Raw genomic sequence first — 15,501 nt, 5'->3', positions numbered from 1 at the left:
AATCGCAGATTTTTAAGAACTGCAACCTATTTGTAAGAAATTGAGTTAAATTTCAAAACTGATTCACAGTTTTGTGTGTATGAATCATGCTTTAAGTTTCTGAGTCCTTGAAATCCAAACCCTGGGATATAAATTATGAATTATAAAGCATATGTACCGTAAGTATAGTCAGGCTCAAGAGGAACTTAGAGAAAGAGAACTAGGCTCACTAAGAGCCCACAGTGTTCCTGAGCTTTCAGAAAAGAACATGTGAAGGTGAGTAGACAAGCATGCACCTATAATCCCAGCTCTCTGGGAGACTAAGGCAAGAGAATTGCTTGACTTCAGGAGTTTAAGACCAGCCTGGGCAACACAGCAAGATCCTCATCTAGGAAAAAACAAAACAAAACAAAAAACCTGTGAATTCTATCAATGTCCTAAAATATCTCCCATAGGGCCAAGCTCTGAACAACATTTTGGCTGACCTGCTTCTGTGAAAGTGAATTCTCTTTCCTAGAATTACTAATATTAAAGTAGGGAGCCACTTGAATAAATCCTGGAGTAAATAAAGGTATGTCCCAGATGAATACAACTTGTGGTTCTTAAGATTGTGTGGTTTCTTAACTATCAGTAGTTTCACTGGCTTGATCAAACATAAGTAATAGGCCTAGAAAGGTATGGTTTTATAGAAAAAAAAGTTCATATTTTATATTACTGCTAAAAATATATGAATTTTAGAGAGCTAACAGACTTTGTTTAACCTTTTTAAAATAAAGAACTATTCAAATGGCTCACCCACATAGAGCTTCCTCATATTATCTACAGTTAATAAAACTTACACAACTCGATGAAGACATTCTGTAAAATCATGACATCCAAAGCATATCAAGCATCACAAATGTCATTATTTTACAGTCATGGTGCTAATATAAAACTCATAAGTAAACTACAGGATTGGGATACAAATTAACAAACATCATACTGAATACTTTTTATAATAACTACTAGCATTCTTTATTTGTGAGAAGTCAAATTATATAGTGATTAAGAGCACAGATTTGAGAGGAACTGTCTAGATTTGAATCCCACATCAGCCACTTGCTTTCTGTATGATGCTGGACAAGTTCCTCTACATCTTTATGCCTCCAATTTCTCATCTATAAAATGATAAAAACAACAGCATTTACCTGATAGTGTAGTTATAAAGATTAAATAAGTTAACAGGCATAAAGCACTTAGAACTGTGCCAGGTTCACAGTAAACACGTTCAAGTTTTCTCATTATCATCATTATTATCATGCTCATGACTGTCACAGTTATGAGAGTTAAGATTAATATGTAGAATTAACACCATCAGTGACAATCTAAAAAATACCAATATATCTACTGAGAATTCATGCAAAAAAATAAGGGCTTGAATAGACATGTCTCCAAAGAAGATACACAAATGGCCAATAAGCAATTAAAAAGATGCTCAATATCATTAATCATTATGTAAATACAAATAAAAACCACAATGGAATATCACTTCACACCTACTAGGATGGTTAAACCAAAAATGAATAATAAATGTTGGCAAGGAAGTGGAGTAATTGGAACCCTTGTGCATTGCTGGTAAGGATGTAAAAGGGTACATACAGCTGCTGTACCAAAACAGTTTGGCAGTTTCTCAAAAGGCTAAACATAGAACAACCATATGCCCAGCATTTCCACCCCTAGGTATATAAGAATGGAAAGCAGAGACTCAAACAGATATTTGTATACCAAAGCTCATAGCAGCATTATTCAAAACAGACAAAATGTGGAAACAACCCAAATGTCCATCAACAGATGAAAAAAAATGTAGTTTATGCATACAAAGGAATATTTATTTAGCCATAAAAAATGAAATTTTTATACATATTACAAGAATGGACCTTGAGGCCATAAAGCTTAGTGAATAAGTCAGACATAGGAGGACAAATGTATGATTTCACCTATATGAGGTACCAAGAATAGGCAAATTCATGGAGACAGAAAGAATAGAGGTTACCAGCTGCTAAGAGGAGGGGAAAGGGAGAGTCATTGTTTAATGGGAAGTTTGAAGACGATGAAAACATTTGGGGTATAGGTAGTGGTGATGGTTACACAACACTGTGAATGTATTTAATGTCATTAAATTGTACACTTATGAGGGGTTAAAATGAAAGTTTGCTATATTTACCATAATAAAAAAAAAACACTGGCTCAAGCCTGTAATCCCAGCACTTTGGGAGGCCGAGGCGGGTGGATCACGAGGTCATGAGATCGAGACCAACCTGGCTAACATGGAGAAACCCCGTCTTTACTAAAAATACAAAAAACTAGCCGGGCGAGGTGGCGGGCGCCTGTAGTCCCAGCTACTCGGAGGCTGAGGCGGGAGAATGGCGTGAACCCGGGAGGTGGAGCTTGCAGTGAGCCGAGATCGCGCCACTGCACTCCAGCCTGGGCGACACAGCGAGACTCCGTCTCAAAAAAAAAAATAAAAATAAAAATAAACCACAAAATAATTTATTGGTTACTCTATCTAGCATCCTCACTTTTATTCCTGCAGTTCACCAAAGAACTCAACATCTGTTGTTATCTACATGGATCTCAAAGAGGCAGAGAAGATATGATAAGACATACTGTTAAATTCTAAGACAACTTAGAAAAGCACAAAAATACCTGTAATACATTTTAACACAAATATGTTAAATTTAAAACAGTAAATGTGAACTTCAATAATAGAGAAAACTACTGGATTGGGAGCCAAATAGTAATCATCTCACTTCCCCAAGAATCGTTAGGAGTCACTAACTTTTTCACAATTATTTCCCTGATAAAATGGAGAAATGACTTATCATGTTTAATAAGTTTGTTGGGAGAAAAAAATGCAAGGTTTTTCAAGATTGTAGGGAAAAAGCAACTCTAAAAACATATAATTTCATACAATATGCTCACAGGTAAACAGAATAATATTACTGGATATATATGGGGAAATTTATTACGCTGGTTAACCTACAGGAAAAGAAAGATGATCAGCTAATAGATATTTCAAAGTCAAATCTCTCTCAAGGTGACACTCTGGCATGACAATCTCAGTATAGACCACAACTACAACCTAAAATGCAAATAACTGAAAATATTCTCTTAAGCTTATTTTGGCTGAACTTGCAAAAGAATGACTGAAGACTTTCTGACCTGAACAAAACAGGAAGAAATCTGACTATATCTGGGGTATCTTTCTATTTCAACAGGAATCACCATATGATATTGTTCTTTCTTAACCATGTTATCAAGCTAGATTCAAAAACAGGAATATAAATTTTATTTTCTATAAAAAGGAAAACTACTATGAAGTCTTTGTGAAACTAGACAACATTAAAAGTAAAGTTGTTGTTTTAGACATTACAACATATCTTTTGTTAGTTGGTAGCTACTGTACTGACCATCTTATTCAAGGTCCATACATTGATACAGAGTAATCACCAACCACTTGGACAAAAAGCAGCCATTTCAAAATAGGAACATGCAATAGAAAGGCCTTGGGTTTCCTCACTCAAGGGCATTCTTGAAATTTACAAATACACATAAAGTTGTACACAGTCAAGCCTAAGGGAACCATGGTGGGAAATCTGTAATTGTGGATATGCTATACTTGAGCACAAACTGGAACATGCAAATATCGATTATAGCCAGGCAAAGAGATTTTTAATGCTGACAGTCACTACCCTGGATATAGTATAAAGGCTATCCTTTCTGGAAAATTATTACATAAAATATGACAGTAAAAAATTTTCATTACAAGAACTGAAAAACAAAACAAGAATAATCTTCATCTTGTCAGTGTATCCCTCAGATCAACAGAGTTATAGATTAACTCCTAACAATAATGTCATCTACAGCGATTTCATGTTTCCATGAACTAAATTAGTAAAATGCTTTAAAACTACAATTGATTTTTACTGAGTTCAAAAAGAAAATGTGGCCAAGTATAGCAGCTCATGCCTATAATCATAGCACTTTGGAAGGCTGGGGCAGGAGGATTGCTTGAGCTCAGGAGTTTGGAATCAGCCTGAGCAACACAGTGAGACCTCGTCTCTAAAAAAAGTAAACAAAAAACTAGCTGGGTGCGGTGGTGCATACCTGAAGTACCAGCTACTTAGTAGAAGGTAGGAGGATCCCTTGAGCCTGGGAGGTCCAGGCTACAGTGAGCCAAGATAGTGCCACAGCACTCCAGCGTGAGTGACTGAACAAGACTCTGTCTCAAAAAAAAAAAAAAAAAAACCCAAAAAACAAAAAGAGAATGTGTCTAGTAATTTCATACACTTCAAAAACTGACAAAAATACTGCCATACTTTCCCATTATATCATATCCTTCATATGTCTTCATTATTTAGTACTTATTTATGGAGCAAGATATTTGCATATTCTATCCTGCCTGAATTAAACAAATTTTTCTACAAACCTCCAGAGTATTAACTGGATAAGGAATCATTTTTTCATTTCACTTTCAAACCACTCTAAGTCATTGTTAAAAGTTAAACAGTTCGTTCTCTTTCTAAGTATGCTCCTTTGTGGCCTAGCAAGACAAGCTTATGCTTATGTATTACATGCTAAACAACTAACTGGTAAAAGAAAATTTGGTTAACTTTGTTAATGGTCTATATAAAATATGATTTTTTTCCATAGTCTAATTCCTATTCCCGTCATTGTTTTTTCTGAAGAAAAGATTTTAAATTACTTTAGTCATTAATATTAGTTCTTGTTGCCATTACTTGGATTCAGCTTTGTTTAACATTATGATAAACTTTCCTCAGAACATACCTAAATTAATCCCATGCTATAAAACTGGCTCATTTACACAGTATTATATAAGACATACAACTCAATCACTCATCCAGGTAAAACTAAATGAAACCATATTCAAACCATGTTCAAAAGAACTTTCATGAATGTCAACTCCTTCTAGCTAAGTGACCAACTGTGTGCTTCTTGGAATACCTAAAACATATGTCTGCATCAAGTTATTTCAGTTGGAGGGTCTGACATACTACAAATAAGTCCATGGTCATGGATTTGACCTTTTGCAGACCAATTGCTTTGAGTCTATACTCCTGCCCTTCCCTCATTCACTTGGAAATATGCCATTAATCAAAAGGAGTACCATTTGAACAACAACTAAGTTTTTGAAGGACAGTCTTAAAGGCATAAGGACTCAAGGCATTTAATATGCACTAAGTAACGTTTAAGGTATTATATAAAATTTATGTAAAAAGATTTTAATACCTTTAATACATTGAAGGTAGCAACACAGCAGTAGAACTTAAAATTTTAAGCTATATTTCACATACTAGAGGCAGGAATTACTTTCCAGGAAGTCTTTACCAATTTGGCACTAAGTCTCAGGCCTTTAAAAACATTTCATATTCTTCTAGGAATTCAGCGTAAGAAAACATTCAGAAGTTTGGTTCAAAGATTTGTGCACAAGGACAAATCAGTAAAGTGTTAAAATTTTTGAAAAATGTTAACATCTAAAATAGAATAATGGTTAAATGTTAAATTAGTCATTAAAAATTATATTTTCATATTATAAAGTCTCAATAATAAAGCTGTGTGATACTGGCACATGAATATAAACAGACCAATAGAAGAGAATAGAAAATCTTGAAATAAACCAAAATATAAATGCCAATCTTGTATTGAATAAAGAAGTCTTCTTAAATCAGTAGGAAAAAGTTGGATTCTTCAACAAATGACGGTAGGACAACTGGAAAGCCATCTTTTAAAAAATGAAATTGGATCCATATCTCATATTTAATACCAGACTGGATCAAATATTTGAACGTAAAAAATAAAACCAAAGAAATACTAGATAAACCAAGAGATAATTATTTTATAACCTTAGAATAGGAAAACCCATTCTTTTTTTTGTCCCCCAAGAGTATTTAGGTACTTAGGGTATATAGAGGGGGAAAAAAAAAGAATGGGCTTTCCTATTCTGAGGTTATAAAATAAAGGTCCAGAGAACTCCCAGGAAAGGCCATTCTAACTATGACATAAAACCAAAAAGCCATAAAAGAAAAACCTGATACATTCAATTGTATAAGAATCATTTCTTCATAAGGGTGGGGGAATACCATAAGAAAAATGAAAATACTGACAACTGTTGCAGATAAAAGGTTCTTTACTTAAATACTAAGAGTACCTTAGCATGCTTTGCTTAATATACTAATAGTTCCTACAAATCACTACGAAAAAGATCCAAGAACCCAATAAAAATGGGCAAAAGGTATGTACAGTTCACAGAAAAGGTTATATTTAAATGGCTCTTAAAAATGAAAAGATGTTCAATCACGCTTAATGTAAGAGATATTAAAAAATTAAATTAAGACACCATTTTTACCTGTCAGATTGCCTGATTCAAAATTTCGTGATAATTCACTGTGTGTGGGGAGACAGGCACTCTCATATGTTACGGGTGAAGAACAGATAGGTAGGGCAATTTGGCAATATCTTTCAAAATTACAAATACACGCACGTACCTTTGACCTAGCAATTCTATGAATTTTTCTTACCGATATACTCATACACAAGCAAAATGGCTTATACTCAAGATTATTCACTGCAGAATCATGTGTACTAGCAAAACTTGGGGAATAACTAAATGAGTTATGGTTAATTCAGGCATTATGCAGCCATAAAAAGAATGAGTGACTTCTTTACAAAATGAAAGGAAAATATGTCTGAGATACATTAATAAGAGACGGGCAGAGAAGGAAGGAAGAAGGAATCTCAAAGTGCAGATAAAAATTAATTCTAATGAGTTATCATATGTGTAAAAATAGAGAAAAATGCATATATACAGTAAAAACCTATGATATCACTTCAGATATAAAGCAATTTACTGGCTCCAGACCCCCAGAACTCATGGCCAACTTCATTTGCAGGTTTGTTCTGGTCATTTCACTAACCTTACAGAAATACAATCCTGAATTTTTTGTTATGGCAGGATTTTTACATAACTATCTATCTCTATATTTGTTTCTATGCACATGGAATAGGTATGGAAAGATACATAACAATTCCAAGTATTTGTTGATTGGGAAGAGGGATAATGCCTGCCAGATGGCAAGTTGTAGAGGCAAGGAGGAAAGGTAAGAGAGATCGCATGGAACATCTTTTTATACTCTGAATTTTGGAACAAAGGAATGTATTACCTATTTTTTAAAATAAATTAATAAAAATATATTTGGAAAAATGTGTTAATGTTTTCAATAACATGAGAAAATACACTTAAGAGAAAAAAGTAGAACGTAAAATATATACAGTATGATACCAAATATGTATTAATACAAAAAAATCTGTACACAAAAAAGACTGGAATAAAACACAATAAAATATTAAAAGAATAATTATCTCAGCCAGGTATGGTAGCACAGTCATGTAGTCCCAGCTATTCGGGAGGCTGAGGTGGAAGGATCCCCTGAGTCCAGGCAATGGAGATTACGTAAGCTAGGACTGCGCCACTGCACTCTAACCCAGGCATGAGCTGTGACTGGCCCACTGCATTACTCTGGGCAACAGAATGAGACCCTGTCTCTAAAACACAATATTAAAAAAAAAAAATAGTTATCTCTAAGAGGTGGAATTATAAATGATTTTAAGTTTGGCTTTTCCTAAAATTCTAATTCTTTATATTAAGCACAAATTATATTCATAATCAGAAAAAGGGTATTAATTTTTAATGACAGGAATCAGAGGTTAGAAATTCAAGTGGAAGGTACAAAGTTATTAGGCATTATTCAGGGTTCTAAGCATCATATATGAAATTCAAATTTCCTTCAGACATCACTTCCAATCACAGCACCAAAAAAAGTATGGATAATGAGCTTAGGAAAAATATGAAAAAAAAATCTCATCTGTCCTCTGGTCTATCTCTTAAGGATTATTATGAAATTATTCTCATCCTCCTACTTTATGGATGTTTTGTCCATTTTTGTTTTCTGTTACCTAGGTAATGGTATTTCCAGCATTTCCCTTAAAAGGCTGTGAAACGAACAATCTGGTATTTCTCACTGTCGAGTTTTCCTGACCTTCAGCTTTCAGAGGCCATCTCCCTAAGGGAAAGCAGTAAGATCTAGAAGCTAAATCAGGAGGCTCAGGAATCTGAAGTTAAGAGTTCCAATCCTGACAAACTGTAGAGTCTGTCTCCAATTTTGGGAATAAGCTAAACTTCCTGAGCCAGTTTCTTTAATGAGAAAACCTAAAGGTTTGCTTTGAAAAATATCAAAACCTATTGACTTCAAGGTTTCATTTTAACTTTTCAGACTATTTGTCTGAATTTTGTTTTCTTTTCTATGTTGAATATTTTCCTCTCACTAAATTTTTCACTCTCTCAATCAGTATCTGTAAGTATTACCAATCCCTTAGACTCAGGGATGGAAGTAAGGAGTACTTTTAGAAAGTCTGCTACAAGTGACACAATGTGAACGGAACTTGAGCAATGTTGAAGATAATTTATGGAGGAGTAAAAATAAAATCAGGATCTAAATTGAACCCTTATGAGCAAAGCCAACAAAGACAATTAATTGATGTTACTAACACCCAGTAAGGGAAGGTAAAATTCAGACGTCTCATATCTGAACTCAGCTGTAGAGATTAGGAAAACGATAACTTCCGTATCATAGTCTAGTAGCAAATGAAATGTTGTTATGCCTTCAAGGGTTCAATTTTTATTTCTTTTGTTTACTGTATACTCACTAACACCACTGCACTGGGCCTCAAGACTTCTCTTTTTCCTTCTATTTGTGTACCACATTACTTCTTGATGGGCTGCCCTCTCACTATAAAATCAACTACACAAAATTTGCAAAATTTGCAAAATCAACTACAGAAAATTTGCAGGGTTTTCTACATACTAGCCTTAGAAGTACTTGACAGCCTTTGGGAAGAAAGGAATTTTTACAAACATCAGACAGCAATCATCCCTCTGCCAAGACAGGGTGAAGCAATTTTAGTAGTGCCCTTAGCACACTTCAAACTCCTCCTCCTGGTTAACAAGACCAAACAACTCTCTAGTTGGTTAAAAGTTTTTCCAATAGGGAGGGACAACGGAGCAAACAGGTGAAGTTTTTCTGAATTAACTGTCATTAGTTGAATGCTTTTTTGTGGTTCACCTACTTAAAAGGTGATCAAATCTCTTTGTGCTACTGAAGAAAGCAACTGCAAAGAACAATTACATAAACCCTCTATTTCAACTTACCTCATCCTTCCTTCTAATGAAACAAAGGATTAGAAACCACTACCTTGCCACCATTTCCTTAGTAATCTTAGTAAAGCCTACTATGTCATGTGAATCTCATCTTTTTCTTAGCAAACCACAGAAATTTCATTCAATATAGTAGGACACAACTGTACATACCTTTTTTTTTTTTTTTTTTTTGAGACTGAGTCTCACTCTGTTGCCCAGGCTGGAGTGCAGGACACAATCTCGGCTCACTGCCAGCTCCACCTCCCAGGTTCATGCCATTCTCCTGCCTCAGCCTCCTGAGTAGCTGGGATTACAGGCACGTGCCACCATGCCCTGCTAATTTTTGTTTTTTTTTGTTTTTTGTATTTTTAGTAGAGACAAAGTTTCACCATGTTGGCCAGGCTGGTCTCAAACTCCTGACCTCAGGTGATCCGCCCACCTTGGCCTCCTAAAGTGTTGGAATTATGGGCATGAGCCACTGTGCCCAGCCCATTTTTAAAAATGTGTTCAGTAAATGTTATTACCTGAAAAAGATAAAGGATATCCACACAAACTATTCTCAAAGAGGGGTGTTCTAGAACTTTATATTATTTATGTCCGAAGACGTGTACAGATCCTCAATTCCATATCTGCAATTCCTAAATCAAAAAAGTTCTGAAAAGCAAAAGATTTTATGAAACTTTTCTTGCAGTAAAGTCTGACCTGCACTGACATAAGGCTATTTATAGTCTTTATACCGCTTGGTATGAATTTTTTTTTTTTTTTTTTTTGAGACAGTCTCACTTTGTCACCAGGCTGGAGTACAATGGCGCAATCACAGCTCACTGCAATCTCCACCTCCTGGGTTCAAGCTGTTCTCCTGCCTCAGCCTCCTAAGTAGCTGGGATTACAGGTGCATGCCACCACGCCTGGCGAATTTCTTTGTACCTTAGTGGAAATGGGGTTTCACCATGTTGGCCAGGCTGGTCTTGAACTCCTAATCTCAAGCGATCCACTTGCCTCGGCCTCCCAAAGTGCTGGGATTACAGGCATGAGCCACCACGCCCGGCCTATTCATTTGTTTACCTGCAGAAATGTTAACTAACTGTCTAGTCCAAATGGTTGTGGAAAAGAGATTGTGGATGTATAATTCTATTCCTCAAAAATATTTTCACTGTTTGAAAATCAAATAGCAATAAACCAACATGATAGAGGGTAGAACAATACTAAGATGTTATAAATGAAACTATCATCTACATTAATAGAGCACACAATTTATATAAGACATACAAATTTTCTCTCAAAAGAAGAAAAAAGGGAGCCATTTAAAGTCACTTAAACAGTACATGCCTAGGCATTCTTAGAAGTTCTTTCTGATTTCAATGAAAAACTGTCTACTCTTAATGTGTTTTAAGGTATTTGGAAATCACTGGAAACTAATAACATCAACAAGCCCATGCCACATCCTAAGTATTGAATTCAAGCTTAAGATTCCAAACATTTCTAAAATATGACTACTCAGGTATAAAGATTCAATTAATAGTACCTGAAGAAATTAAAACATTTAAGTAACATGAACATGTTTGGGGATGTATTTTATACACATTCACTGGTTTTCTTCTAGCAATACTAGTTGCAACATTTTAAATAAATTTAGAGACATACCCTCCAGAAATGTAACTTTTAAAAATCTCATCCTGTGTCGTAATTGGTGAGGCATAAGCAGTATCACATAATACAACCAGATAAGACTTCTGTCTCATCAGCTCATATTCACTTCATGAATATGAACTTTTATTAATTCTTAACCAAATTCCCGCTTCCACATTTCTGGAATTAAAAGGTACTTAATGATGTATGACTAATTCCCTTTTTCTTCTGTTTGCTTAAATAGTACTAGCCCTTTGAAATTTTCCAGCAGGTCCCTACGTTGTTATCAATAAACAATGAGCTGCATACACGCTTAATGCTAACAATGTTGATGCTATTCATTTTCTTAACAGAATATTTTACCTAATTCCTTCTGATAATATTAAAATGTAAAAGTACAAGATTTCTTGTTGATCCCTTTCTTGTGCTGATTATATTTCCCTTCTAACTCTCCAAGAGCATATCTGAACACATACTTGCAGATCTGTCACACTGATGAGTGCAGAGCTCCACCGCAGGGAGTCCTAGAGATTGGGATCTTAAATTTCTCCCAGAGTGTCCTATACTCCCCACCCATTCATGGTAAAGTATTTAATTTTAATGTTCTCATTGTTTACCAGAAAGCACAGACAGTGAGGCTGGCTTCGCCACTCCCGTTTCCTTTCACTATGCTGCTGAGCTTTTTCAGCCAATTGACTTTGCTTTGAGGCTATAAATATCTGAAAAATGTTCTGCATTTGATGCTCTTGGATTCTGTATCCATATTTAGCTGTTTGTGGCATGCCTTTGTTTAAGCTACTCTACCACCCATACAATCTGTCAGGTTGAGATCTGGATGGTCAAAGGACAAATGGATCAACATTCAACAGACATTGACTTACTATGAGCAAGGTACCAATCTGGCAGACAAGTTGACAATGAAGGGGGTGGCAAGATAGGAATACAAAGATAAACAAGGCTCCCTGATGTCAAAAATTGTATAGTCTTGACAAGGCATGGGCACAATTTATAATACTGGAATACAACAAATGAAACATTTTACAACTAAAAGAAAATGAAGATTAGGACAGACAGCATAAATATTTTTCTCTCAGCCACGTCTCAAAAATGTGCATTAGTTTGTGTTCTAAATATAGATCCACCTATTATAAAGCTCTGAACATATTCCAGAAAAGTTTTCCAAATCATGGCAATACACAAAACCCTGAGTATATGTATTATGACAATATATACATATGTACACAATATATATGTATTATCAACCAAGGAGCCAACCCTATCAACAACAAACTCAAAATAGTCCCTAGTCTTCAAATTTTGTGAGGCAAACTAATAAAATATTGTTTCTAAAGGTTCCTGTTAAGATGTTCTTTGGGGGGTTACTTCTGTTGTTGTTTGTTCCCATCATGATTTGAAACAGAAGTATACTGCAGGAGATGTAAACTGCACTTAATAAAGCTCCTAATTATTACCCTATCTTTAGAACCCACATGGCTATGTAGGTTAGGTCTCAAAACTGTATGAGCTAGACCTAAGCAACATCCCCATACTTACTTCCTATCTTGTGAAAACATTCCAAATAAATAAACATCTGCCTTCAATATATCTTCTTTGAAAACTCAGTTCACTGACCTTTTGATAAAACTGCTCCCCAGAATCTCCTGACAATCATGATTTAAATACATAAGTTAAGGGCTTGGTTAATGCCTGGCCCCAAGAACCAAGATAAAGATTATAGGCCAACCTGTAGGTAAAATAAAGGGCCAAGCCACAGAATCAGACAACTTTAAAACTAAAAGGAACCACAGACACCAATTACCCCAGATTCCACTTTTAAGCTGAAACCTAGAGATTATGAGTTAAAACTACTTGCCCAGAGTTAGACAACCAATCTGTGGCAAAGCCAGAATGAAACCAGGTTCTCCATGCCCAATTATATACTCTAAGTTTCTAGTTGTATCCTCTAGACTAGGTTCCCAATTTGTAGATTTCCCTAAAACATGTTAGACTACACTCATCAAAGTCTCTTTAAATTGTGAGAACCTAGATGATCCAAGACAATGAAGGTTTTGAACACACAGACCAGAAACAAGAAAAACAAAACTAGTGTATTCTCCAAATTGTTTTTCTACATTCTATTATTTTTATTTCAAAGTTTTTACTTCAAAGTTTTCAAACATACACGCTGTTCATACAATAAGCAACTTAAAACTAGCTAAGGACATAGCCAAGAGTCATCCAATAGTTCTGAAATATTTACATCAAACTAAAGACAACAAAATAGTATCCAGGATGCGCTGCCTCAAAGGAAGGAAAGTAGCAACACTAAACAATAAATAAAAACAACTTCTGTTTAATTGAGAAAACAAAAAAAGTTACAATGCAGTGGAAAGTCTGCATTAGGTCACAGAAATGCAAGGCATGGTATGTATGTGTGTGTGTGATGTCTGATATGATGTCTTGAAATCAACTGAACTATGCAGAAAGAAAACTTCTAAGTCGTGGTCACTCTTGAATAACAAACATATATCCTGTTTACAAGGACGAAAGAAAAAAACAATGTAAACTTGCTCTCTGTCTCTCTCTCTCTCACACACACACACAATATACAATATATATTTCACAAATCAACCCCTAGGAATGAACTACAAAACAACATACGTTTATAGACGTTTATGTCCTTACAAACGAAGAACGATAGTTAACACCAGGTCCAGAGAACCCAGATAGTTTTGGATACTGAAATACTGAATTATCATATAAACGTATTCTTAGAGTAGCATGGCCCTATTTCTAACATCACACAAAAAAACAGTATGCCAAACAAGTGCGTAAGGAGAGGAAGATGATAGAATGAGAAAACGTTGTAATTACAATATACTCTAATTCATATGCACTTTCAGATTCTCATCAACCTTTGTTATAAATGACCAGCTAAGTGGGATTAGCAGGCAGACCGAAAATCGGGCACCAAAGTTTGTAATATAATTTGCTGAGAACAAACTGGGCGACCTTGCATCGTCTTCCACTCCTTTGCTTTAAGTCTTCCGGTAAGTAGAGTAACATCAAGAAACAACCAGCAAAATACAGAGTGGTACAGAAATTAATCCTTAAGACCTAGTTATAAGAAGAATTGCTCGAATTTTATGATTAAAAGGGCCACTAGTGATGATTTAATCCAATCCGCTCACTTTACAGATGAGGAATCACAAGCCAAAAATGTGACTCGATCTGCCGCAAATCACACAGCCATTTAGTGGTAGAACTGAGGCAAGAACTTAGATCTCTGGACTCCTAGTTCTATGATCTTTCTAACAGTGATGGACATGAAGTCTTGAAATCAACTGAACTATACAGAAAGAAACCTTCTAAGTCTTGGTCACTCTTGAACAGTAAGCATATACTCTGTTCAGAAAGATGAAAGAAAAAAACATAAGGTACTTGATCACTAAAGGCTTAGATGCACACGACTGCACGATAACATCTTAACATTGTGTTTGATCCCAGGTGCTTCAAATTTGCCATCTTATACTCAGCCACATTACTAATGTCTTTTGTAGTCACGTGAGCTAGGCGATAAACATCTTGCCGTTTCAATATTTTGGAAAGCCACAGCTCAGTCCTGAATGCCAGGCTATAAATCCTTAAGCTATGAGTTTTCAAAACCAGCATGGTTTTAGTGCTGCCACAAGGCTCACACTAATAGAATCTCATCATTCAGTTTTAATTAAAGAGGTGGTTACCAGGAATGCAGAAAGGGAAAGTTTTAGTGTGTTCATCACTTTTAACCTGCTGAGTGGCAACCCAGTCACTTTACAACGAGATTCAGAAACAATAGTGTAATCTGAAACAATCCACACCCGTTGGAATAAGTGGTTGCTTTTAGAGAGTGAGGTTCAGGCAGAGGTTATAGATTAGTCTGCTCCCATCAAATACATAGTTTGGATTTTTTTTTCATTCATTAGCTTATTCTCTGCTTTTTCATAATATCTTGGCTTCCAGTCTTGCCTCATTCAACAAGAAAAAGAGACGAAAACCCATTCACTTGGTTTCAAGGAGTTTTCCATCATACCTTCTTGAAGACTGATTGCCTGGCAGTTCCGCTGGAGTAATCGCCTAAGCATTACGTCTTGGATAGCCCAACTCCCGCATTAAACTTACTGCAGGTGTGTGAAGAAGTCCAAAGACCATACTGAGTCACATCCCTGCCCAAGTGACAGTCTGAAGAAACTTGTCAGAAATGCACCCCCAGAACAAAAGGGATATGGGAAACTGACCTAGCACGGATGATGACTGGGAATGAGCCTGAGACTTAGGGAATGAATTTCAGCCCAAGCAAAAATAGGAAACACCAGCCTGTAAGACGGCCTGTGATCCTTACCGTACACCCGGACCCAGCTCTGTTGCTGGCACACGGACTCCAGAAGGATCCGATCCAACATGCCACCGGCCACGGCTCCACTGACTGGGACAACCGCGTCCAGTTCCTCCGGGGGCAGCGGCGAGTCGGACTCCAACGCCGGGAACATCTCCGGCCAGGACAGCGCCTCCGCGGCTCCTCCGGACGACGGAGAGAGCTCCATGGTGCCCCGGGGCGGGGGGCGTCCTGCGCCAAGAGGAGGGAACGGGCCGCCCTATCG

General features: G+C 36.2%; 1 protein-coding gene across 2 annotated transcripts in view; it reads right to left on the bottom strand.

Moving 5' to 3' along the window:
* The window catches only part of RASAL2 (RAS protein activator like 2), a 381,092-nt gene extending 365,633 nt beyond the window's left edge, over positions 1–15,459 (bottom strand). For both annotated transcript variants that reach the window (XM_011981450.1, XM_011981451.1), the window contains exon 1: positions 15,243–15,459. In XM_011981450.1, the coding sequence (XP_011836840.1) occupies positions 15,243–15,444 (202 nt within the window). In that variant the 5' untranslated portion in view covers positions 15,445–15,459. The remainder of the gene's footprint in view (positions 1–15,242) is intronic.
* Between the last annotated feature and the right edge of the window lie 42 nt (positions 15,460–15,501).

The sequence above is a fragment of the Mandrillus leucophaeus genome, unplaced genomic scaffold (assembly GCF_000951045.1).
Source record: "Mandrillus leucophaeus isolate KB7577 unplaced genomic scaffold, Mleu.le_1.0 Scaffold226, whole genome shotgun sequence".
Classification (NCBI taxonomy): Eukaryota; Metazoa; Chordata; class Mammalia; order Primates; family Cercopithecidae; genus Mandrillus; species Mandrillus leucophaeus.
This window is presented reverse-complemented; position numbering and strand designations above follow the sequence as displayed.